Below are 27,493 nucleotides of genomic sequence, written 5' to 3'. Positions count from 1 at the left end.
AGTTTTTGGGTTTTTTAGAAAAGTCTTGTAATGAACTTTGACTACGATTAGGTTTCAAGGTCTGATGATGGAGCCAGAAGATATGAACTGGAACTACTAAAAAGATCAACGTAGTATTTAAAATAAGTTGAGATAGGGTTTACTTGAGACCTTTAAGAGCAAATAAATTTATAGTTTAAAAAAACTAGAAAAACACGCTTTTATAAATGCACGTAAAAGCCAAAAATAAATTATGGATCGTTCAAGTTGTCTCTATTTCTGGGATGAAGAGTAAAGTATGTGCTTTTAATTATAATATTTGATTGTAAAAGCGTGGGGCGCTTCAGTCCTGCTGCAAGTCCAGTTAGCGCGCCAATCTGTGTAAACTGCTTCTCGTAACATAGCTTAATTTGATTTCTCAGCAAGTTATACAAAAAGTTTTTCCTGTTACAGCGCCCCACGCTTTTACAATCAAATATTATAATTAAAAGCACATAGTTTACTCTTCATCCCAGAAATAGAGACAACTTGAACGATCCATAATTTATTTTTGGCTTTTACGTGCATTTATAAAAGCGTGTTTTTCTAGTTTTTTTAAACTATAAATTTATTTTATATTTTTTAGTCGTTAATAGTGAAATATCTTTAAAATTTAAACATAACTTTATTTCAAGTAGGCGAATTTCGCAAGCCATTTGTGGCTTAACACGTATTGCTATTTAATAATAATTAATACCACCTGATGTCTATAGGTACCAAGTTTATCGCAATAAAGTCATTGATTGATTCATTGAATTTTTATTTTTATTTCAATTTATATTTTATTGAGCCCACATTCTCTCCATCTCCGCCATTGTGTCTGTATTGCATGGTGTTTTACCTGTCAGCTTAGAACAATCTAGCTCTTCTATCTGGAGAGCACTAAGTGATTTTACTCTACTCAGGGCCACATGCGCTTGTCCAACCGCAAAAGTACGGGACCCTAAGTACACCACTGCGTAGTGCCTTGCATCTTGTGCACGGTAGATGCCCAACTTGAAATCACTAGGAGCCAGTGCCGGCCTGTGCAATCGATTAGGATTGTGTGGGTTGGTTGAGAGAATTTGAGTTTTGGCAGGTTTGGGAAGAAATTTTAGCATGTAGGGAAAAAATGGCGAGCGTAGCGAGCGCGAAATTTTTTTCATAGTGGTGCGCTAATTTGAAGATTAATGAAATACAGAACTTAAGGATTTCATCTTACAGAGAAAAAGACAAAGGGTTGAATTTTCTCAGTCGCACTCTAGTATATTTATGTGGGTTGACCCTGGATATGGAACGTGGACGCGACATTTTGCTAAGCAACTAAAATACTGATAGTGGCTCAGGGATCTGTAGACCTTCGCGACATGCTCAGTGGCACACCCACCTTTTTTATATCCTACGTTGATCTTTCTTTTTTGGAAGGGGGGGGGGTCGCCTCCCGAGCCCCCTTTATTTGCTCTTATGGGTCACAAGAAAACCCTAACCCAACATATTTTAAATACTATGTTGATCTTTCTTTTATGTAGGGGGCTTCGCCCCCCGAGCCCCCTTATTCTTGCTCTTCAGGGTCACAAGAAAACCCGAACCCAACTTATTTTAAATACTACGCTGATCCTTCTTTTTTGCCCCGGGGCTTCGCCCCCCAAGCCCTCCTTTATTTAATCTGAAGGGTCACAAGAAAACCCTAACCCAACTTATTTTAAATACAACGTTGATCTTTCTTTTTTGCGGGGAGCTTCGCCCCCCGAGCCCCCTTTTTATTTGCTCTTAAGGGTCACAAGAAAACCCGAACCCAACTTATTTTAAATACTACGTTGATCCTTCTTTTTTGTGGGGGCTTCGCCCCCCGAGCCCCCCTTTGTTTGCTCTGAAGGGTTACAACAAAACCCTAACTCAAATTATTTTAAGTGCTACGTTGATCTTTCGTTTTTGCGGGGCCCCCCTTTATTTCCTATTAAGGGTTTCAAGAAAACCCTATCCCAACTTATTTTAAATACTACGTTAATCTTTTTTTTTGCGGGGGGCTTCGCCCCCCGAACCCCCCTTTGTTTGGTCTTAAGGGTCACAAGAAAACCCTAACCCAACTTATTTTAAATACTACGTTGAATTTTCTTTTTTGCGCGAGCCCCCCTTTATTTGCTCTTAAAGGTCTCAAGTAAACCCTATCTCAACTTATTTTAAATACTACGTTGATCTTTTTAGTAGTTCCAGTTCATATCTTCTGGCTCCATCATCAGACCTTGAAACCTAATCGTAGTCAAAGTTCATTACAAGACTTTTCTAAAAACCCAAAAACTACTATGATACGATGTTCTATCATGTAGTTCCAGTTCATATCTTCCGGCTCCATTATCAGACCTTGAAACCTAATCCTAGTCAAAGTTCATTACAAGACTTTTCTAAGAAACCCAAAAACAGCTATGATACGCTGTTCCATCATGTAGTTCCAGTTCATATCTTCCGGCTTCATCATCAGACCTTGAAACCTTATCATAGTCAAAGTTCATTTCAAGACTTTTCTAAGAAACCCAAAAACTGCTATGATACGATGTTCCATCATGTAGTTCCAGTTCATATGTTCCGGCTCCATCATCAGACCTTGAAACCTAATCGTAGTCAAAGTTCATTACAAGACTTTTCTAAGAAACCCAAAAACAGCTATGATACGATGTTCCATCATGTAGTTCCAGTTCATATCTTCCGGCTCCATCATCAGATCTGTTCAACAGTACCATATTATTGTATTGTCATCAGAACTACATACAGCTGCCAATTTTCATTACGCTACGATCCTTGGAAGATGGTTAAATTAGCCTCCTTAGATTCCATTACATAGTTAGTTACATACACGACGACCTAATAAAAGCGTGTTAATAAGAAGTCCTAGCTCCGAAAAGACTAACACAGTCAGTCAGCCAGCAGTTTATTTAGGACATAGTCCTAGTAATTAAATGTGAAAGGTTAAATAAACATGAAGCTTTCAGAGCTCTCAAAGGCTAGTAATTTGAGCATAATTTCCCAATGGATTCATATCAAAGTCACTTTAATAGACCTAATTAATAACTGTCGAGAGCGGTAAGTTTTTAATATGAAATTAACATATTTATAGGATACTACATTTTGGAACACGTTAAATATTCGAGCATAAACATCAGAGATATTGTATATTTTTGTTCTAGTAGCAAGTACCGTGGGCAGGGGATCGATTTTTGCATTTCGAACGCACGAATTCGCCGTTCGAAAGTCTGTGGAAAGCGACGTAATGCTAGTTTTGAAAATGGACGTAATAATGGTAATGACCACTCGTTTTAGAAAACGAGCAGAATAGATTCTGTTAGTAGAATTTAAATCGCTAGTAGTGGAGATATTATTGAACGATATTCACAAAATCGAATGGCCGAGATTCAAAAATCGGCCCCCAGGTTCGATCCGAACGTACCAGAAATCGTAAGGCGTCACTGTTGACCTCTCCAGAGATGGTGGGACGAACTTGACGCCTCTGGCAGAGACTGGTAGGAAACTTCAAGGGATAATATTATGTGGAGGGATTTGAGGGATGCTGCTTTGCTCATCAGACAGACTTTATGGACATTGGACTATTAAAAAATGTACCTTAATAGCGTCTTTCTGTTGCGCAGCGACCCCTTCCCCAGCGACGATGGCGAACTTGTTCCACTTGAAAGCCTTCAGCAGCGCCATGACGGACTTGCTAATCTTGAAGGCCGGGGGCAGGGTCCGGGCGAATGTGCAGCCGAGGCTGACGCCCGCTTCGCCTGTCTTGTCGTCCCGCTTTGGGCTATCGTCGGCACATTTCTGAAACAAAAGAATAACTAACGTTATAGTATTTTTCCCCTCACTAGCTCGGAAACACGTGTTTTGTCCTTTAATATCAGCGGGTAAAAACGCATTTTATCCACTAGTGAATAAAGTAATTTGATCTTGAATAAAGGAAAATTTTCTGCTTTAAAATTGATAAAAGTGGTTAATCTAGTGATGAAGATGTTTTACCACAGGCGGTCTATGGAACTACTGGAAGCAGTGATAAACGCGTTTTTTGCGTTGTACTTTCCTCGCTATAGTGAGGGGAAAAGTTTTGTGTTACACACGAGTGCAAATGTATTTTACTTCTCGTGTGTTGAAAAACTCGCAAGCTCAGAATTCTATTCTGGAACCACTCGCTTCGCTCGTGGTTCAACTATAGAGTCCTTCCGCTTGCTCGTTTTTCAATTCCACACTCTGCGTTTAAAATACAACTTTGCACTCTTGTATAACAAATAACTATTATGCAACCGGCGTTTAAAGGAGGTCAAAATTAATATACGTGGTGTGGGTACTAATTTGAGGCGAAGCCGAAAATTGTTAATTAAAAGACGCCACGGGTATTTTTTGACTCAGTTAAACACCGGTGCATACAATACTTTTTCTACGAGCACGCACTTAGTTTTTAATAGTTTTCTGGAATACATTTCGTGAAGTTCACACTGTTTCCCGTATTTTGACGCAAAGGCCTTCTCACTGTTCCTGCACTCAACCTGTCGCTCGCACTCCATCGCGCCGCCGCCAGCCCCCGGCCGGCTTCCCGCGTACCAACGCTATATCCATTAAAGGCTTCCTAACAATGCGTTAAAGGCTATATCGTATGCGTGGGTGCGCGGGGAGCCGGCCGGGGGCTGGCATCTTTTATGCAAGGTTTTAAAGATCTATATGCACGACACTTTTAATGACGAATAACACTAAGGGAGTAGAAAAAAATCAATAACGGTGACAGCGTTTTCATCTAAATAATAATCGAACTACTATTACGCCGGTGACACATATACATATGCATAATGTTCCTACCTACGCACATGTATCTATAAAATTCTTCTCATGTGGGCATCGTACATCATACATTAAGTGCTTTATTACAAGTTTAACCAGTAGGTACCTACCTAAATGAAAATATGAAATAATGAAACAAGCAATAGTGTCATTCATAAACTCCAAGGAAGGGAATGATACTAATTCCTTAAGATTTTCTATCATCATCATCCTCCTTGTTTTATACGCATGCATGGGTGCCTGGGGTCCGCCTTGACATCTAATCCCAAGATTTGGAGCAGGCACTAGTTTTTACGAAAGCCACTGCCATCTGACCTCCCAATCCGAAGGGTAAACTAGACCTTATTGGAATTAGTCCGGTTTCCTCACGATGTTTTCCTTCACCAAAAAGCTACTGGCAGATATCGAATGATATTTCGCACGTAAATTCCGAAAAACTCATTGGTGCGAGCCGGGGTTCGAACCCGCGACCTCCGGAACGAAAGTCGCACGTACTTACCGCTACGCTACTAGCGCTTCCTTAAGTCATTGTAAGAAGGGACAGGCAGATGGACGGTTATTTCCGTTCTGACTGATCGACTGACCGATTCATCAACACAGTGTCGAAGCAGTTGAGTTTACTATGTTTCATTTATAAAGTGTCACCTATCAATCCTTAAGATTCTATATAAAATAGTTAATAAGTTGAGAACATCTTAAGAGTTCAATAGCCTGTCAACAGTAGAATTGAATAGCCTGAAAAGTAGGTAAATGAACGATTATAATTATTATAAAATTTGGATGATGAAGATGCAAAATTTTTGAGAGGACCTAATTGAATTAAGATAAGTGAAACGCTCCTTGAAATAGCGGGAAGTTACTGGATTATATCCTGCATTATATCTGGATGCATACATATCCTACATTATATATGTATGTTTTCAGTTTTCTTTTATAAAATAAATAAAAATTTGTATAAATCGAAAATATTATGTAGTTAGGCCCCATTCGCCTACCTACATAATATTTGCAAGTTTTCAGATTTTATTATAAAAAAATAAAAATCTGAATATAATGAAAATATATAGGTATATAATGTAGGTAGAAAATAGGTAGTAAATCATAGGACATAGAATGTTTGCAAATTAGGGGGTCCAACCTGATATATGAATGACTGCCCACTTTATGAAACACATTTCTACAAAAAAACCATTTTGCTTATAAAATCGTTATTTTTTGCCTAAAAAATCTGAAAAAATATATGTGCAGGTAGCAAATAGGTAGTAAACAGCGATTGTTAATATACCTAGATGTCTAAAGAGCTCTCAAAAATGACCCCACGAATATTGTGCCACGGTAGGCGGGGCCTCAAAATTGTGCCACGGAGCTTGTCAGTGCGCTAATGGCGGCCAGTCGGAACAGTCGTAGTATGGCATATTTAGAATATATGTTTACAAAAAGAATATGCCGTACTGTTTTGTAATATCATGTGCTAGTCGTTCCAACAAATACGGAGAAAAATATGGGATTAAGTTTCATGTGTAATTTGGCGAGGATTATAATTATTTCGATTTATTTTGTACGAGCTACTTTTGTATGGGGATGATGTTATGCAATATTTTTAATAGCCATTGATATTTAAAAACTTTCATTTTTGTATAATTTTATTCGAAGCGTTTCTCCCCGGCACTGTTTTACTACTTAAATGCCTACTAAATATATACTATATACTAAATTCTCATTCCTATGCCACTGGCATAAGTCAATTTTTTATTCCTATGCCAGCGGTATAGGGATATGAAGTTTTTAAACACATCTGCCAAGCAAGTGTGGTCGCGCGATACCGTGCCGTCCCTATCGCACTATTAGTAAGTGCGATAGGAACGGCCTGATGTTTTATTATTTATCGCGCGATCATGTTTGCCTGCCTGCTGTGCGGCCGACATAGGCCAGTAAACTTGTTAAAACACACGTACGTGTCAGTGGCATAGGAGTTCGATTATTTTGATCACAGACATTGTGTCACCGGCATAGTGGTTTAAATGGCCAATCTGAACACATTCGTGGACACGTATGGTATAGCATACGCGTAGACATTTGTTTCCTTTGGTCTATGACAGATGAAGTCACTAAGCGTCCCTAAACGTGTTAATTTAGAAGGTTGTAGAATAGAAATAGACGTGACCTGTGGTCCGGTGTCAGTACGGCGTATTATGATCTTGGAACCACTTTTCGGCTGGCATTTTGTTTGAAAGTAGTGTTCTATGTTATTATCTTTCGGTGGCGACATCTATAAATAATTACATTTTTACATATTTAAGGGCCGGTTTTTCAGTCGCCAGATAAATATATCTACCAGATAAAGTTATCACTATCCTTTTCATCACACGTATAAATGACAGTGACAGCTGACATTTATCTGACAGATATTATTTATCTGGCGATTGAAAAACCAGCCCTGAAAAGGTAAAATTTATAAAATGAAACGTTACGTTTAACACCTGTTAACAATAGATGGTGACTGACAACAACCTGAACGTGACTATCTAAATATATAAAAGAAGAAGCTGACTGACTGACTGACTGACTGACTGACTGACTGACTGACTGACTGACTGACATATCAACGCACAGCCGAAACCGCTGGTCCTAGAGATTTCAAATTTGGCACGTAGGTTTCTTATATAGTGTAGAGGAGCACTAAGAAAGGATTTCCCAAAATTCACCTCCTAAGGGGGTCAAATGGGGGTTCAAAGTTTGTATGGGGAAACAAGATTAGTTTGACTATTTTATTCGAAACTTCACAGGAAGATTCCTTACGACATATGACTGAATACGTGTTTCAGGTTTTTTGAAAATTTAACCCCTAAAAGGGTGAAAAGGGGGTGATAAAGTAAAAAAATCAATATGGGTATCGTTTTTATAGTTTATCGGGTCGCTGATCACGATAAATACAACGTTTTTAAAATCTAACGAGGCGGAAGTGAAATACCTTCTCCCCTGTTGTGGTGCAATGGGGTTTAAATATCAAAAAAATATATAAATAAAAGAAGATATTGACTGACTGACTGACATATCAACGCACAGCCGAAACCGCTGGTCCTAGAGATGTCGAATTTGGCACGTAGGTTCCTTATTTTCCTATTATTAAAGGATTTTTCAAAATTCGTCTCCTAAGGGGGTTAAATGGGGGTTCAAAGTTTGTATGGGGAAACAATGTTAGTTTCACTGTTTTATTCGAAACTTCACAAGAGGGATCCTAAAAACATATGACTAAAGACGTGTTTCAGGTTTTTTGAAATCTAACCCCTGAAAGGGTGAAAAGGGGGTGATAAAGTCCAAAAACTAATATGGGTATCGTCACGTATCGTTTTTACGGTTTATTGGGTCGCTGATCACGATAAATACAACGTTTTTAAAATCTAACGAAGCGGAAGTGAAATACCTTCTCCCCTGTTGTAGTGCAATGGGGTTTAAATATCAAAAAATATATAAAAGAAGAAACTGACTGCCTGACTAACTGACATAATATATCAACACACAGCCGAAACATAGGTTCCTTATATGGCGTAGAGAAGCACTAAGAAAGGATTTTTCAAAATTCTCCTCTTAAAAGGGTGAAATGGGGGTTCAAAGTTTGTATGGGGAAACAAGATTAGTTTGACTATTTTATTCGAAACTTCATAGGAGGATTCCTAAAGACATATGACTAAATACATTTTTCAGGTTTTTTGAAAATTTTACCCCTAAAGGGGTGAAAAGGGGGTAAAGTCAAAAACACAATATGGGTATCGTTTTTATGGTTTATCGGGTCGCTGAACACGATAAATAGGTACAACGATTTTAAAATCTAATGAGGTGGAAAAGAAATTTTCTCCCCTGTTGTTGTGCAATGGGGTTAAAATATCCAAAATAGCCATTAGTTGCATATATGTATATTATGTATATATCTTTATAATTATTAAGTTGACTTAGTTTAATTTAGATTAGTTTTTAATTTAATTGTATTTTATTTGTCTTAAGTTAACTACTAATATGTACTTTTTATGTTAATTTTGTTAATAAGTTATAGAATAAAATAAAATATGGTACTTAAATAAAATATAACATAATCCAAAATAGCCATAAGTATAGGTTTAGTTTTTATCTTTACTTCTGGTTCAAGAGATTTCAAATTGACACGGAAGTTCCTTAGAGGACCACTAAGAAAGGATTTTTCAAAGTTCACCTCCTAGCATGATAATTTGACAGGGACAGGGACAGGGACAGGTACAGGGACAGGAACGGGATAGGGTTAGGGTTAGGGTTAGGGTTAGGGTTAGGGATAGGGATAGGGATAGGGATAGGGATAGGGATAGGGATAGGGATAGGGATAGGGATAGGGATAGGGATAGGGATAGGGATAGGGATAGGGATAGGGATAGGGATAGGGATAGGGATAGGGATAGGGATAGGGATAGGGATAGGGATAGGGATAGGGATAGGGATAGGATAGGGATAGGGATAGGGATAGGGATAGGGATAGGGATAGGATAGGGATAGGGATAGGGATAGGGATAGGGATAGGGATAGGGATAGGGATTGGGATTGGGATTGGGATTGGGATTGGGATTGGGATTGGGATTGGGATTGGGATTGGGATTGGGATTGGGATAGGGATAGGGATAGGGATAGGGATAGGGATAGGGATTGGGATTGGGATAGGGATAGGGATAGGGATAGGGATAGGGATTGGGATTGGGATTGGGATTGGGATTGGGATTGGGATTGGGATTGGGATTGGGATTGGGATTGGGATTGGGATAGGGATAGGGATAGGGATTGGGATTGGGATTGGGATTGGGATTGGGATTGGGATAGGGGTTTTGGAGTCGGGGCCAGCCTGCGTATGGTTGGGTGGGGCAAACAGGAAATAGCAAGGCGACGAACAGGTCTGGTACCGACTACAAAAATAATTGATTTTTTTATAATTTGGATGTTTAGATAGTTTTCCTGGAGATGAACTTGTCAGACACAAAAGGCTTATTATTGTAGTGCGTAAACAACGACAAGAGCCAGACTGGACGCCTCGACTTTTCTCGCTATAGTGAGGGGAAAAGTTTTGTAAATAACTATTATTCTAAGTATAGGAAAGTACCCTATCGTAAGCAATTTTAATAAAGTTTGTCTTAAAGAAAAAATATGAGGTCACAATTTTAGTTCTATCAATTTCTGCCACTTCATATTTTCAAAAAGTAATAGTGTGTTGTGAGTGAGATTAGGGTTGCAAATAGAAAAAAAAAACAAATGTTTTTTTTTCAGAATTATGAAAAAAAAACCGAGTACCATGGTTTTTTTTTTCTAAATATGTTTTTTTTTCACATGAACAAATAATTCGACAATAACGGTTTTTCGTGACTTGTATTGTAACGTGTTTCAATAACAATAACGTACATTTTAATACGATTAACATTCAGTATACAAACGTTTATTGGGGAATCCCCGATGCTACGTGCAGCGTGGAGAGTGGAGAGGCGGTCGTGTTGCCAACAGTAAATAGTGATAACTACCAACTACACATTTCGTAAATGTTACTTTTATAAGACCAGGACTTTAAGTTATTTGATTAAATTCGTTTAATTAACTGCTTTGCAAATTTTAAGATTTCGTACTATAGAAAAAAACATACTCCAGAAAAAAATAACTGGTTTTTTTTTCATGTTTTTTTTTAATCCCTAAGTGAGATACATGTCATAGCTCTTATATTTTCATTTCAATTTTACGAAGTTTCACTTTTTTCGCGCGGAGGAACTCCACGCGCTTTTTTATAATGTCTGTATCAAATAAGATATTGTTGACAATTGTGGCAAAAAGTGCCTCATCTAAATTTTGGTTAATAAGTTCATAATTTAGTTTAAAAATAAGACGTAATAAATATAAAAAAATATACTCATAATTATGTTTTTTTTTTGGTAACCCTACTTACACCAAACCAAACATCGCTCCACAGTGCAAAATAGTAAAGTAATAAATAATAAGTAATTTATTTTGTTTTCATAAAAAATATGTTGCATAATTCTTATACTCCAATTTGTCTGCTGACGCTTCTTGATTCTTTGCAATGACATTTTTTTTTAATCTTTATTAAAGAGCTTTGACATGACACTTGGAAAGAGGCTCATCTCGATGCGCGCGTTTGTCTCTTTCGCACTTCCGTCGTAATAAATCGGTGTGTCTCTGTCGTTCAATAGCGTAAATTTACATAGCTGTGTGGGTCTTCTTGTATGTAGTAGTGTGTAGTGCCATTTATATGCCATTTATTAGCTGACAATTAGTATTGACGTGCCGTATCTTCCGCTATTTTAATCAAAGGCGGCTTCCATGTTTATCTTACTTCGTTGGTAGTAAATTATAGTACATACATTGATGCAAATTAGGGGGTCCAACACCGATATATTCAGTTTGGGCAATCATCCTGACGTCAGAATGACTGCCCACTTTATGGAAAAAATCCCTAAAAATAATACTTTGCTCATAAAATCGTTATTTTTTAACTAAAAAATCTGAAAAAAATATATGTGTAGGTAGCAAATAGGTAGTAAATCATTGTACATACATTGTTGCTAATTAAGGGGTCCAACCCCGACATACTCAGTTTGGGCAGTCATCCTGACGTCAGAATGACTGCCCACTTTATTTTTGGAAAATCTTTTTTTAACTTAGTAGCAAATGTGTCAATGTAGGTAGTAAATATGTAGTAGCAAATAGGTAGTAAATGCTAATGGTACTCCAACATCGATCTGCCATTTTGGTCAGTCATTCTGATGCATACTTCATATTCCCCGAGTTACACACAATGTTTTTCATCACACTCGCAATGTAAAAAATATGTAAATAGATGTAAAAAAGTTAAGTACGGTACAAGAAATTTCATTATTCCCTTGGGAGAACAATTTTTCTTTAACTCACGCTCCGCCTGCGTGCAATAGCACATTTAAAGTGCGGGTGTGATGAAAAAATATTAATAATGTTTTCTCAAAATTTAATAAAAAAATTCTTCCTAACACTCGACCTGGAAACAAGTCATGGTTTCCTATATTACCAATTTACTGACAAAGCAAATTTAATTTTTAGCTTGGTCAACGAACGATTCTAGATGGAATGACCGAAAGCAGAAAGTTTCACTACGGGATGTTGTTAGGGGTAGTCAGGAGACATACATACTAAAAGTCCTCGGACTTTGGACCTGAGCTCGAAGAGGGGGGGATGAAAAAGGTCCCATTTTTTGGTTTTTTGCTCATATTTCAAAAACTATGCGTCATACGAAATTTTGGTTTACTACATTTTGAGAGCTTATTAAATTCTCTATAACTTTGAGCTAGAAACATTTTTTCTATTCTTAGCCGTTGTCTAGGTATGAGCTCCTAAAAACTGACAATTTTTAAAAAATCGTCATCCCCCCACTTTTTACTTCATACATTGCTCCATATCTTGAAAAATATTTAACTTAGACAAAAGTTTTCTTCAGAAATCTTGTAGACCATTCAATCACCTTTCATAATATGTGTACATATGCTTATGTGTCACGTACCGTTGAATAATTATACGACTTTAAAAAAAAATGTCACTGAGCAATTTTTTCAGTGAACGAAAAGAAGCAACAAATATTATATATGTGATAAACGTGTAAAATATTTATTTAATGAACTGGATGGAATTACGATGCTGTATAAAGGCATTTACATGACAGGCAACAATAATTATAATTAGCTACACATAAAATAAAAAATGCCCAGGAGACAGTTAGTAGTATATCGATACGATACCTCCTAAGTATACTTACTGAGACTGAGACAAGTGACAATTTTCAATTTTACTAGGTACATTTACCTTCCACGGAAAATTCATGCTGAAATTCGCATTAGTTTTGGAAATAAAGTGACGTATACTGATGAAACTAACATATTCTTTAATATCGAACAGTGTAGGTATACTGAGACAAGTCACATGCACAACCTGTACCCCGTGCAGTCATAGTATAGGGAGGTAAAAAAAGTGTGGAATACTGATACTGATACAACTATTAATATGTAATGAACTTGATTGTATTACGATGCTGTATAAATGCATTTACACAACAGGTAACAATAAACTTAGCTATACATAAAGGCCTTCTCACACCCACATCTACCACTACTACAATCTGTGTTGCACCGGCAAAATATTAACTTCAGTATTTCTTCCGAAGCAGCTGCTAAGTACTTTGATATGCACATGAATCAGTAAGTTGCTTTCGTTCCATGCCCATCCCCATTGCTCAGCATAAATATCGCATCCAAGCCAAGTCTGCACCTGGTGGTATGTGCGGAATGAGTGCTCCATCGCTGCTCCCTCAGTGTTGGTCCGCATCGGCTCCACCAGACCAAGACATTATGTTAGTTAAACCTATAACAGAGGCAAATTCCCTACCGCCCATTATTCAAGTCAGGAGATGCAACAGATAGGCCTAAAGGACGTACTCTTTCTACATGCCTTCACGGGATGTGACACCAGCTCAGCAGCATTTCGTAGAAGTAAGTTGGTTTCTGCAAACTTTATTTGAAAACCCCCTGTATTTTCGAATCCCTCTGCATCATCTGCTGACATTAAAGACAGTGAAAGTGTTTGCTTTTTTAGATGGTATATGGAGCTCTCTGTATGAGTTTAGATACCAGCGTTGCCTCCAGTCCGTATCTATTTAAAATAAAACAAGACATTTCGTCCCTCCCACCAACTGAAGGAGAAGCGATGGAGCACTCATTCCGCACATACCACCAGGTGCAGACTTGGCTTGGATGCGATATTTATGCTGAGCAATGGGGATGGGCACGGAACGAAAGCAACTTACTGATTCATGTGCAAACCAAAGTACTCACCAGCTGCTCCGGAAGAAATACTGAAGTTAATATTTTGCCGGTGCACCACAGATTGTAGTAGTGGTAGATGTGGGTGTGAGAAGGCCTTTATGTATAGTTAAGTGTATTGTTGCCTGTTGTATAAATGCATTTATACAGCATCGTAATACAATCAAGTTCATTACATACATATTTTACACGTTTATCACATACATTTGTTGTTTCATTTCGTTCACTGAAAAAATTGCTCAAATTGATTTTTTTTAAAGTCGTATAATTATTCAACAGTACATGACACACGGGCATATGTGCGCATATTATGAAAGGTGATTGAATGGTCTTCAAGATTTCTGAAGAAAACTTTATTTCCAAAACTAATGCGAATTTCAGCATGAATTTTCCATGGAAGGTAAATGTACCTAGTAAAATTGAAAATTGTCACTTGTCTCAGTCTCAGTAAGTATAACTACTTAGGAGGTATCGATATACTACTAATAAACTGTCTTCTGGGCAATTTTTTTTTTATGTGTAGCTAATTATAATTATTGTTGCCTGTCATGTAAATGCCTTTATACAGCATCGTAATACAATCCTGTTCATTAAATACATATTTTACATGTTTATTACATACATTAATATTTGTTGCTTCTTTTCGTTCACTGAAAAAATTGCTCAAATTGAAATTTTTTTTTAAAAGTCGTATAATTATTCAACGGTACGTGACACATAAGCATATGTACACATATTATGAAAGGTGATTGAATGGTCTACAAGATTTCTGAAGAAAACTTTTGTCTAAGTTAAATATTTTTCAAGATATGGAGCAATGTATGAAGTAAAAAGTGGGGGGATGACGATTTTTTAAAAATTGTCAGTTTTTAGGAGCTCATACCTAGACAACGGCTAAGAATAGAAAAAATGTTTCTAGCTCAAAGTTATAGAGAATTTAATAAGCTCTCAAAATGTAGTAAACCAAAATTTCGTATGACGCATAGTTTTTGAAATATGAGCAAAAAACCAAAAAATGGGACCTTTTTCATCCCCCCCTCTTCGAGCTCAGGTCCAAAGTCCGAGGACTTTTAGTATGTATGTCTCCTGACTATCCCTAACAACATCCCGTAGTGAAACTTTCTGCTTTCGGCCATTCCACCTAGACCCCCCTTTTGAGCATTCATTGACTGATCTATTTAGCAAAGTTACAAGAATATATTTTCACTTTGATGATAGTACATTACGATACAAGTGTAAAAAGGAAGTTCGAAACGAGTGGCGATAAATTAAAACACGACCGAAGGGAGTGTTTTAAATCGACACGAGTTACGAATTTCCTTTTCGCACGTGTATCGTACGACGTTTTTCAGTACAGATGAGCCTCCGAAGTTTTGACCTGGCATATAATGAACCACTTCTCGCACTAGTGCGTAAAAAAACACCATCTGTACTGAAAACCTTAATAAAAACTCGCGACGTAAAGTAACAATGAAAAGTGCGAACGTGTTCCGTGAGAACGCGCGCCACCCCTGACTAGGCCGCGAACTCGCGGCCGCCAGCATGTACTTGTAGCGCGGCGATAGAATCGCAGAGTGAGCCGCCCCTGGTTCTACTTATAGATAACACCACGGAGAAAACTAAGTAAAATCTAATGAAAGTACATAGGTACCAATACATTAGTGGATTAAAAATAGAAAAGTAAGTGCGAAACAAACAAGTATCTACCTAATAAAAGGTAATGGTGCTTTAGTTCCCATGGGAACCGTAGGCAGTGTTTGTTGACGCTAACACGATATATATGTGTCGCAGTAAGATAAGGTCAGTGCGGGCAAGACCGGCATAGTTTATTTGAAATAAAGTTTGAGTGGATAAAACTCTATAATTAATGTAGTCTGGCGTAATGCGCATGGTCCTATGGGATAGCAAATATTATATTTTACAAAGATTTTATAATATTTTGGCGAAATATGGTAATTTTAAGTGATAATAATCACATTTTTTAAGGCTCGGCGGGTTGGCCGTCCCCCCGCGGTACTCACGGGAAGACCGTCTAGTGCTTGTTGTCGCGTAATTTCATATGAGACTAGGTTCTAAAACCATGATCATTGTTATTTTACGTAATAACAGGGCAGAATGTGCTAGATAATTAATAAAATAACGTTGAAATTTTAAACATATAAGCATTTTTCCATTTATAAGGCAAGACCGGCATATGTCCCGTAAATGGGGTTCATAACCTTTTCTTTTCAGGTCCAATTTAGTCACGATATTACAGGCTCATATAAATCCAACTTCTTATTTGTTTTTGAAACTTGGATATTAAGTAAAGGTAATAGGATATTAGGTACGTGAAATAGTTTGGTAACATTTCTTAGCAATGTCCCAGACATTATCAAATATGTTTTCAGGGGTGCTGATTTCAAAATTAATGACCAATTTGGAATCTGATATTACTGACTGTCACTTTGACACAAAAGTCGTCTGGTGTGTCGTCAAATACGTTTGCGGGGGTGCTGATTCCTAAATTAATGATAAATTTAGAATTTGACATAGTTTTCATGGGTGTCATCAAACAGTTTTTTGGCTGTAATGGTTATTGGAATCAGCACCCCCGAGAACCTGTTTGACCACACCCATGACCACTTTTGTGTCAAAGTTACAGTTAGCAATGTCAGATTCCAAAGTGGTGTTTAATTTTTAAATCAGCACCCCCGAAAACGTATTTGATGACACCCATGACGACTTTTGTGTTAAAGTGACAGTCAGCAATGTCAATTAAGGGTCGGGTAGCCGTAAAATAGTCGGTCGAAACCGTTTTTAAGGGTACTTATACGGTCTCAGTTGGGTGTTGGGTAATGCTGATTATAAAAATAATTACCAACTTGAAACCCTACTCTCATTTGAAATATTAATAAGCCAAAAACGTACTTACATACTTATTGATATCGTTTACACTAGACTTATTTCCAATAAAGCCTAAAAAAGGTTGGCAACTCCTTGTTTATCATATGCTGGTCTTGCCTTTCTCTTTTATGCCGGACTTTCTGAGTAGGCACAATTTCTAAGTTACATATTTCAGAACATAAAAATAGAAATTGAGCGCGTTTTGAGTAGATTAATAGTATTAGTCAGAAAGAACGGTTATTAAATGTCTACGTTACATATACAATATACAAATATTCCGACTGCTTCTATTTTATTTTAATTTTTTGCGGAACCATGTTGAACTCGGTGTTCGAGTTCGAAACACAAATCAAGATTATTGTTAACTAGTGTTCGTCCTAGGTATATGTATTGAAGACCAATGGCTTGAGGATGAAAAACTGGTATACCTTCGGAGGTGTGAGAGGCGTAGATATATAAACACAAAAGTTATAGTCAATAGACGGTCTTTCCGGGTAGACGGTCTTCTCCACACTGACCTTAGATAAAGCCGTTATATAGTTATAACCCTAGGGATATAATTATACGTCGTAACATAGTTAAACGAAAGCAATTAATTGCTATCTTACTAGGAATATAACTATAATACGTTACTAGTTTAGTCATATAGTTAGATGACTGGATTCAGTTTAGTGAAATGATTGTAGGCAGGAGTGCGGCGGTGCGGCGGAGGTATATAGTTATAACCCTAGGGATATAATTATATGCCGTAACGTAACATAGCTAAACAAAAGCGATTCATAACCATCTTACTAGGAATATAATTATAATACGGTATTTAAAATTGCAAACGGGACTTAATCGCGTATTACTCATAAGTCCCGTTTGCAATTGCAATGTGTGTAAAAATCGTGAAAGTTTAAATCAGTGTTTTATAATACGTATAGCGGGACGATTTGGAATAACAACACCGTCACTGACGTTAGAACAAACACTCCTGCCTACAATCATTTCACTAAACTTAATCCAGTCATATAATTATATGACTAAACTAGTAACGCATTATAGTTATATTCCTAGTAATATAGCAATTAATCGCTTTCGTTTAACTAATGTTACGACATATAATTATATCCCTAGGGTTATAACTATATAACGGCTTTATCTATCTTACTGCGACATATGTATAATAGGGTGGATACGTGACCTTGATCTTGAGTCTATTGCGTAAACTGACCTACTAACGAAATATTTACTCGGTCCACTTTTGGGACACCTACTCGTTATTAGTACTGTTGGTATAAGAATAGCCATAAATATCCTTGCAAATATAAATCAACAATAGTATACGTACAACATTTTTTTAACTGCTTGCTGCCAACGCGATCCATAGGTACTTAATATTACAAATGGGAAAGTGTGTGTGTCTGTTTGTTTGTCCTTCTGTTGTTTCTGTGACATATGTAGGTTACTTATTATCTCTTTCTAATCCCCCACTTCCCTAAAATGGGGGGTGGACATTTGTATGGAGCATTCCGCAATTTTCGAATTTAACGCGAGCGAAGCCGCCGGCAAAACCTAGTATAGATTCTGCTGATTCTGCTTCATATGCCTGAGTGACTCTCCGGGACGGCGGCATGCCCGACAAATGTCGACCGTACCGTCCTTCAGGATATATTTCCGGTAGTTGTTCGTCATCATAACTTCGTCCGCAATTGCACAGGCAAAACCCTCGGTTTCTCCGAAGAGGTCCCCGAATCGTAACCAGTTCACCGATGCGAGCAGATCTACATCGGGTCCCGTGAGGGCCTTGTAGAACCGCCCGTGTAGCTGCTTGCTCTCCCATACCGCCTTGCGGTCCGCAGTACTTAGTACCACAGGTTTCCGCCAGTTCTGTTTCGCCAAGGAGAGCGGCGTGAAGTTTCCGTCCACTGCCACCACATCACGATGCATCCCGCACTCGTTGTTAAGGAAGTAATTCCTGAGATTGTACACCTCACGGTTGTGGAGATCTTTGGCGTTTAGGAAGCCTCGACCTCCGCACTTCCGTGGGATGTACAATCTCATAACAGACGAGCGCGGGTGTAACATACGGTGCGTGGTAAGCAGTGAGCGGACCCTCCGATCCAGGGCGTCCAGCTCAGTCTGGGTCCACCGTAGTATGCCAAAGGAGTATGTGAGTAGAGGCATTACCCAGGCGTTAAAGGCGCGCACTTTGTTGCCTCCTGACAAAAGACTGTTAAGGACTTTTGTGAGCCGACTGAAAAAGCGCTCCTTCACCGACCGTCTAATGCCAACATCCTCAATACCCAACGACTGTGACATACCAAGGTACTTATAGGTTTCTGATTCAGAGATAGATCTGAACGACATCGTCTCAGAAAGTTGTAAATTTTCTGAATTTACAACCTCCCCCGCTGTACATGCATGACCGCACACTTATCGACACCAAACTCCATTCTGATGGCGGTACTGAAAACTTCTGTGGTTTTCAATAGCACCATCAGGTCTTGGGTGTTCGGTGCAAATAGTTTGAGATCGTCCATGTACAGAAGGTGAGAGATGACTTCACCCTCTCTCCGAAGCCGGCAACCTAGCCCAGAATCCTTCAGCAGCGTGCTGAGGGGATTCAGAGCTAGGCAGAACCATAATGGACTCAAACTGTCACCCTGGAATATTCCTCGCTTAATCCTTATGAAGTCCTGCGGGCCAGGGGGGTCATCCCTGCCTCCTGGTTGACGAAGGACTGTGGTCCACTGCCTCATACATGCAGCCAGGAAGGATATTAAAGCTGCATCAAGTTTATACAGCTCCAATACCCTTCTCAGCCATGAATGAGGCACCGAATCATAGGCCTTCTTATAGTCAATCCAAGCCGCCGAGATGGCCCCCTGTTCCGCCGAACTTGTTGGCAGATGGTCATGTCTATGAGGAGGAGCTCTTTAGTACCACGGGACCCAACCCTACATCCATTTTGAGCGGGAGCCAGAATGTTGTTAGCGACAATATGCGCGTTAATTTTTGCTCTCAAAATGGATGTAAGGAGCTTGTAAAGTGTAGGCAAGCACGTAATGGGTCTGTAGTTTTTTGCTTCCGTGGTACTATCGGACTTATAGAGCAGGAAAGTAACACCAGTTGTTAGGGAAGGTGGGAGAGAACCAAGATCGAAGGCTTGTTGAAATTGCGTTGCCAAACGCGAGTGCGAGCATCGAAACCATTTTAGCCAGAAGTTGTGCAATCCGTCCGGTCCAGGACTTTTCCAGTTCTGGGCCGTACGAGTAGCACAACTTACGTCGTCGGGGCTGATGGTGATAGCCCCCATAGGTTCGATATTCTCGCAATCGCGTTCGACAACGGTCATCCACTCACCCTCCGTGTGTTCGACGGGCACCGACCAGATGCTACGCCAGAAATCAGACATGGCAGTAGCATCCGGTAGCCGCACGTCAGACACACGAGGGTCGGTTTCCTACCACCTTCGGTATACTTTCCTTTGGTCGCTTTGAAAAAGACGATTCTGCTGGAATCGGTCCACACGCTTTCTGTAGCGGTTAATTATTATTATAATTATTATAGATGAAGCGCCATACTATTCTATTTTTAATTGATAAGCAAAATTACAAAGGCAAGACAAACTTATGCGTCCTAACTTGATTCTAATATAAGGTACAGCGGGGCAAATCTCGACTGGGCGCAAATGTAACTTGTCCATTTTTACCATGTTTTATAACAATATTATTATTTGCATTATTAAATAGAGTGTCCACCAGTTATATGTGGTAGGCGTGTTCAGTGCATACATGTAGAACTCAACATCATAGTGTAATAATGGAAAAAATGGATTAGTTACAATTGCCCCCTAATAGTCCAGGTTTGCCCCGCTGTACCTTAGTAGAACCATCTCTCCCTTCTAATAATTATTCGTGAACATGATAATGAGTAAGTCAATTACCTTTATATCAAAGCAAACCAGTCTAATTATAGATTCGACGTGCTTTGTTCCGTTCCAGAATTGACTTTTCAAAGATGAAAACTAATTGAAACCATATCAATCCGTGTTCTTAATTACTTGTATCACAATAGCGATATACTACGAGTATCACGTTCTATTAATACAGAGAAGGAAATTGTATTTACATCTGTAAACATTGTATTGTTTCCAGTGTAATGTAACAGAGACGTTTGAGATGGCTAAGGCACGTGCACCGTATGAGCAGCACTCGTTTGCCCAGGAAGACTATGCTTAGCCAAGTCGCATTTGAGGGACTGCGTAAATCGTGACTTGGTTGCGTTCGGCATCGACTGTAAAATGTAGGAGGAACTTGCATCGAACCGCAATGAGTGGAGATGTATCGTCTCAAAAGGTAGAGAAACCCACGTCAACACCAGGCAGAGAAACATGGTCGCGCGATAAATGATAAAACATCAGGCCCTTTCCCATCGCACTATCTGTAAAGTGCGATATTTTATAATTTATCGCGTGACCATGCTTATATGCCGGTTTCAAGACTGCCGTAAAGCGTGCAAAAAGACACAGTCGCGATACTGTCTCCTCGGCGATTGGGTCTCAACTTAAATGTAAGAAATGCGGACGTTCAAATGTCGCTCCCGGATAGATCTACATTTATATAGTCACAAGAGGAGTTGTCTCTCGCATTCTGACGCTGTTTAAATCATCTGTCAAGATGTACGAGGCCTTATGCCTGGCCCCGTAGCCGAATGGCATTTCTCCGACGCCAAACGAAAGCGATACGCCGCTGGCTCTGTCGCGCCAATACGCAAGCGCGATAGAGATAGATATCTACTAGCGCTTCGTTTCGTGAGCGTTTCGTGAGCGATTGTGCCATTCGGCTAGCCACCCTGATTATGATGATTGATTTATTGGAATTTCTGATAAATGCAATGGAGAAAACTTGTAATAATGATGTTCATTCATTTGTTTCATTGTTTAAATTGTAGTTACATGTATAGGTATTTCAAAAAACTATTATACTAAGTGTATACTATGAAATTTCTTTTGTTACAGTTTTTGAACGATGAGTTGCGGCTTTCAGAGTTTTCAGACATAGGATGTAGACTTACATAATGACTAGTCGTTACGTGTCCTAGAGACACATACAATTTATGATGACCTTAACACAGCATATTACAAGTTCTCAAAGTCGCACGGAACTCAATTCCAATTTCATCAAGAACCAATTTAGTTCAAAATTCCATGTTTATGTTACTAGTTCGAAAGGGAGCCACTCGTATGTACGTAGCTTTGCAGCTTAATATCCGCCCGTGTTTCAGGTTTATCAACTTTTAAAACGCTTCTTGCTTCTACAGGGTAAGGTTACTAACTATTTATTCACGAATCTCTGTTAGAACATTTTATTAAATATGTATTTTGTAAAATAGTGCACAGGTAACAAAATCCAATCGGTATCGAATGGCCTATGTTTATGAACGGACACGAGGGGGCAAAATAGAAATACCAAAATCTGTCAGGTGGTCAAAGACATGCACTAACCTTCTCTCCGGGAGTCAGGAACTGCAGGCAGGATTGGCTGGGGTCCACAATTCACCAAGGAAGCACAACCGTTTTCGCACATGTCTTATAACAGTCTGTCATAGGTGTCAACAACTAATTAGAGGGCCGCGCGGGCGGAGCGAGGCGCGAGGGGAGGGGAAACCTATCTTTTAAATATATATGGTTAGGTAGGTAGAATTATAGGTAGAATTTTGAACAGCCTAGGTACATGTATTATCAATTATCAATCTTCCAAAATGTTTATGATCGCGATATTCGCGATAAACTTAAAACTAAAATATGTACCAACACCCTACACCTACAATAGTACACAATTACCTTAAACTTTTTATTTAAACGTCAAATAGATAACTTTCCACTCAATTTCTCTAAAATTTTCAATGGCCTCTATTGTCAAGTAAAATAAAGGTCATCATCATCATCATACATCATCATATCAGCCTTTTACGCCCACTGCTGAGCATAGGCCTCTCTTCTAGTACGCCACTTCTCCCGGTTGAGCTAATCTCATCCAGTTGTGACCCGCAGTTTTTCGGATGTCGTCGACCCAACGAGCCAACGGATGCCAGGAACTTCTTACATTTGCTAGCGGCCACCATTCCGTTAACATTTTGGTCCACCTACCATTACTCTGCCTAGCAAAATAAAGGTGACAGCTCGTAACTAGAGCTACCAAAAGCATCCAATAGGTACGAAGCTGCTAATTTACATGGGAAAACTTTAGAGCTCGTTTGATCTCAATATCACATTGGGACCGAAACGTAGGTATCAAACTATCATATCGTTAAAACTCTAGGCCCACAGGGTCCCAGCGCGCACAAGTTTTTTGTAGATGGCTGCAAAAAAGCTGGGCATCCTCAATAAGGTGAGGCATTATTTTACACCTAGGCAGCTGCTCGACCTCTACCAAGCACAAGCCCGGTCGTGTGTAGAATATTGTTCTCACCTGTGGGATGGGTCAGCGAAATACCAGCTTGCGGCGCTCGAGTCAGTCGAGAGGAGGGCCAAGAGAATCATCAATGACGACGAGCTAACCAATTCCCGACTTCATAGCCTGGAGCATCGTCGGAAGGTTGCCAGCTTATCGGTATTTTACAGGATACATTTCGGAGAGTGCGCTGAGGAACTGTACAACCTTGTTCCTCCGTCCCCATTTCACCTTAGGACCACCAGACAATCGGCAATGCGACATCGCTTCACGGTTAGTATTCCAAAAATACGCACTAAACGTTTCGCTTCAACATTTATTTTGCGAACCGCCAAGGAGTGGAATGCCCTGCCTGAGTCTGTGTTCCCACATGAGTACAATCCAGGTCTCTTTAAAGCAAGAGTAAATAGGTATCTCATAGGTAAGCGTGATCCACCGTAGACCGCATCATCACTTACCATCAGGTGTGATCGTGGTCAAACGTCTACCTATTCATACTAAAAAAAAAAAAAAAAAGATGGGTATCCCGAAGCGTCTGTTTGACAAAATGGATTACCGAAGAGCTGGCGGGTTCCTCGCAATAGGGAAGAGAGATATCTACGATACGCTAGGGAGCGTATGAGACTTTAGCCAGGTACACATATCCTGGAGTGATGTAATCTTGTAGATACAGTCATTTCTTTGATAGCTTATATTGTGTCCGTCTGCTTAGGAAAGGTTTGCTTTGTTCTCCGCCACTCGTCACGGTTTTGTGCATGCTCCCGCCAGTCACCGCAAAATGAGTCCAGTGGGCAGTGGGCCTTCTAGAATAAGCATGCTTATAGCATCGGTGCGTCCTTTTCGCACTTTCTTAGGCACCGACGTGAAAAGCTATATATCACTCTAGCGTGCTAGGCCTGTGAATCCTTTCGCAATCGCATTTTGGCCTAAAGTACGTAAAGTTTAATAACCACAAAATTAAAATTAAATATGAATAAACCCCCGACATGAAACATGCTGCGTAACAACACCAAGGTAAAACACCAACAGTACTAGTCTAACCTAGGCACCTACAGGTAGGCAAAGGAAGCTCTCCCGACAATCACCCCCGGATTGTCAAAAAAGGTGAGGCAACTAAAAAGGCCACAGCTCCGACTTCTTGTGGGGGCCATAGCTGGCCATGCCCCTTTCAACAAACACTTATTTACCCTGGGTGTTACAGACAGCCCCCTCTGCAGAGCGTGCACGGAGGCAGAAGAAACAGCCGCTCACGTCATTCTCGAATGCCCAGGGGTGGCAGAATACCGGGCACAACACCTCGGGTCGCCGGGGTGTCTCCCAGAAGTCGTCGGCAACATAAAGGGTCTGCTAGGCTTTCTGGTAGAGCTGGGTTGGCAGGATTAGTGCCGCAACCCATCACGCAAAATAGGCGCAAATTATGACGTCGAGTTGCGGAAACCAAGCCCGCGTTTACCTATAACCTATAACCTATAACCCCCGACATAGTGGACGGATTTTCATGAAACATGGCTCCTTATCCAGTGAGTATTCTTACACTCCCGACTAATTCAGATTTCAAACAAAAAAAAACTATGTCTAAATCGATTCATCCGTTCGGGAGCTACAATGCCACGGACAGACACACACACACAAACAAACAAACAAACAAACAGACAGACAGACACGTCAAACTTATAACACTCCGTCGTTTTTACGTCGGGGGTTAGGGCCCCCCACATCTAGCGTCTCGCGAGCGAAGCGTCGGGCCAACTGTATGGCAAAGTCAACGCGGCGTTCAAAATATGGATGTACCGGAATTATAAAAGCAATTACTCACATGGGATATAAGCGGCAGGTTCCAAGCCGCGGCCAGTTTCGCCTCGGTGTGGCACGTGTCATCGGGCCCGAAGAACGCCACGACCCCCAAGTCCCGCATCTGACTCATTACTCTGAAACAATCAATACAGATTAACGTCTAACTTAGGCGTAAAATACACAGAAGGGACGCACGTCTTTATTAACACACAGAAGCGTAACCACGGTACGAATACACGGTGTAACCAACAACGATTTCATACGAGACTGACAAAGTCCATACAAAAAAGTGTGCCCCTGAAATGTATGGGTCGTTTAGGGATAAAACTAGATAAGGTACAGTGGGGCAAATTTCGACTGGGAGGCAAATGTAACTGGTCAATTTTTTCATGTTTTACAATGTTTGCATTATTAAATAGAGTGTCCACCGGTTATATATGGTAGGCATGTTCAGTGGATACATGTAGAACTCAACATTATAGTGTAATAATGGAAAAAATGGATTAGTTACAATTGCCCCCCAGTCGAGATTTGCCCCGCTGTACCTTAGCGCTGTTTCGCAGCCTGGAAGTGGCCAAAATCATATTTTCCCCAAATATTTCTGCGTGTTTTTATTTTTTATAAGAACAAATGATATAGGTATTTCTTTATTTTAATATGATGATCGTTTAAAATGAAGGCTTAAGATTCTGTATTTAAAACTGTCTATCATGAAAAAAATGCTATAATTAAATAGATAGACGGGTCGAGGAAGAAACAAAAGAAAATAAGCGTAATTTAAGCTTTGCTAAAATATCCTTCTATGTTTTTACTTTATCTAAAAGCAAGCTTGTATTCGTACCTGGAAATCCGGAAGGTACCTAATACACGAGCGTCACAAAGAATTTTTCAGTTTTTACGGTCAACTTTTGCACGTTTCGTGCAATGTACATTTTTTAATTGGATGTTCAGTTTTATTGAAATAAATGATTTCGTTTTTATTTTTAGTAACAAATAATACACGTGTGTGTGTGAGCGTGTGCGTATGCGTGTGTGTGTGTGTGTGTGCGTGCGCATGCGAGAGTGTGTGCATGCGCATGCGAGAGCGTGTGCGTGTACGTGACGTACTTGTGCGTAAAATGTAATTTTTTTATCACATAAAAAAAAATACATTGTTGAAAATTTGTTAAGTACATCATATATGAAAAAAAATCAAAGGAAATTTGCTTAGCTCTTCATTTTTGGTGATTTTACCCTACTTAGGTATTCATATCAAACCAAGCTAATGCGTACCCTGGTCTTCTCTATATTCCTGTATGGTTCAGAATCCTGGACTTTGACGGTGATTACTCGGAGCAGAATCGACGCATTTGAGATGTGTGTTGATTCCATGATCCGCACCGCACCAATGCGTCGATCCTGGCGGAACTTAAAATTCACTGAACCTATCAAGTTAAAAACAATTTTCCTAGAAAGTCTTTATAAAGTTCTACTTTTGTTATTTCTTTCATATTTTTAAAAAATATGGTTCAAAAGTTGGTGGGGAGGGGGGGGGCACACACACTTCTTTATTATTTCCGAAATTTCCGAAAATATTAATATTACCAAAAAAACGATTTTAGTAAACCCTTATTCATTTTTAAATACCTATCCAAAAATATATCACACGTTGGGGTTTAAATGAAAAAAAAAAACAGTCCCCACTTTACATGTAGGGGGGCGGTACCCTAACAAAACATTTTTTTCCACTTTTTATTTTACAACTTTGTCGGCGGGATTGATATACATATTGGTAGTATTGGTACCAAATTTCAGCTTTCTAGTGCTAACGGTCACAGAGATTACCCGCGGACGGACGGACGGACGGACAGACAGACATGGCGAAACTATAAGGGTTCCTAGTTGACTACGGAACCCTACAAAAGTGTCTTATTTTTTTAAACCTCTCGAATACCGAAGGTAATTTAACCTGCGACACTTTACTAATTAATGACATTTCGAAACACTCCACAAACTGGGTTGCTAGGGGTCGTTGACCCCTAGACCGATAAACAAATTAAAGAGAGAACACATTGGTACCCGGGGGAAGCGATCATCAAAGAGATGGATGAAAATTGACATTTATTTTAGTTCCGCTCGTTAAAATGTATTTATAATTAAAATCAATAATTAATGTTTATTCACTGGAGGCTCAGACCACAAACCCATTATTGTGCTTTAATTGTATTTCATTATCATTTGCCTTAATTTAATTTCACCCATTTATTTCAGAAAATGTAATTGGAATGGGATAACCTAACCACAAAATTTAAATTAAAAAAAAAACCCCGACATAGTGGACCGATTTTCAGGAAACATAGCTAAGAACACTTCCGACTAACTCAGCATTCAAACAACAAAAACTAAATCTAAATCGGTTCACACACACACAAATCAAAACACACACAGCCAGACAGACACGTCAAACTTGTAACAAAGTCGTCAAAGTCGTTTTTGGATCGGGGGTTATAAATGCCTCTCGCTACGCTCGTGGTTCAAAAATTGAAATCTTTTGCATACTCGGGTATCAATACTACTAGTATTTAGGTACTATTACAATCAAGTACAGATCAATTTACACGTCAATAGCGGGAAGTTAATAAAGTATAAAGTCAAATCAAAGGTATTTCACAATCCACCCCCCTTCCGCAAAATTAAATAGGTACCTAGTTA

At 39.3% G+C, this 27,493-nt stretch overlaps 1 protein-coding gene across 1 annotated transcript in view; it reads right to left on the bottom strand.

The window, feature by feature from the left end:
* The window catches only part of LOC125233570 (guanylate cyclase 32E-like), a 221,132-nt gene that overhangs the window by 139,406 nt on the left and 54,233 nt on the right, over positions 1 to 27,493 (bottom strand). Inside the window, exons 3-6 of the mRNA XM_048139626.1 lie at positions 24,825 to 24,936; positions 21,251 to 21,275; positions 19,295 to 19,303; positions 3,613 to 3,767 (exon numbers count right to left, since the gene is read on the bottom strand). Coding sequence (XP_047995583.1) covers positions 3,613 to 3,767; positions 19,295 to 19,303; positions 21,251 to 21,275; positions 24,825 to 24,936 — 301 coding nt within the window. The remainder of the gene's footprint in view (positions 1 to 3,612; positions 3,768 to 19,294; positions 19,304 to 21,250; positions 21,276 to 24,824; positions 24,937 to 27,493) is intronic.

The sequence above is a fragment of the Leguminivora glycinivorella genome, chromosome 14, assembly GCF_023078275.1.
Source record: "Leguminivora glycinivorella isolate SPB_JAAS2020 chromosome 14, LegGlyc_1.1, whole genome shotgun sequence".
NCBI classification, from domain to species: domain Eukaryota; kingdom Metazoa; phylum Arthropoda; class Insecta; order Lepidoptera; family Tortricidae; genus Leguminivora; species Leguminivora glycinivorella.
The sequence above is the reverse complement of the archived record's forward strand: the minus strand, read 5'-3'. Positions and strand labels throughout refer to the sequence as shown.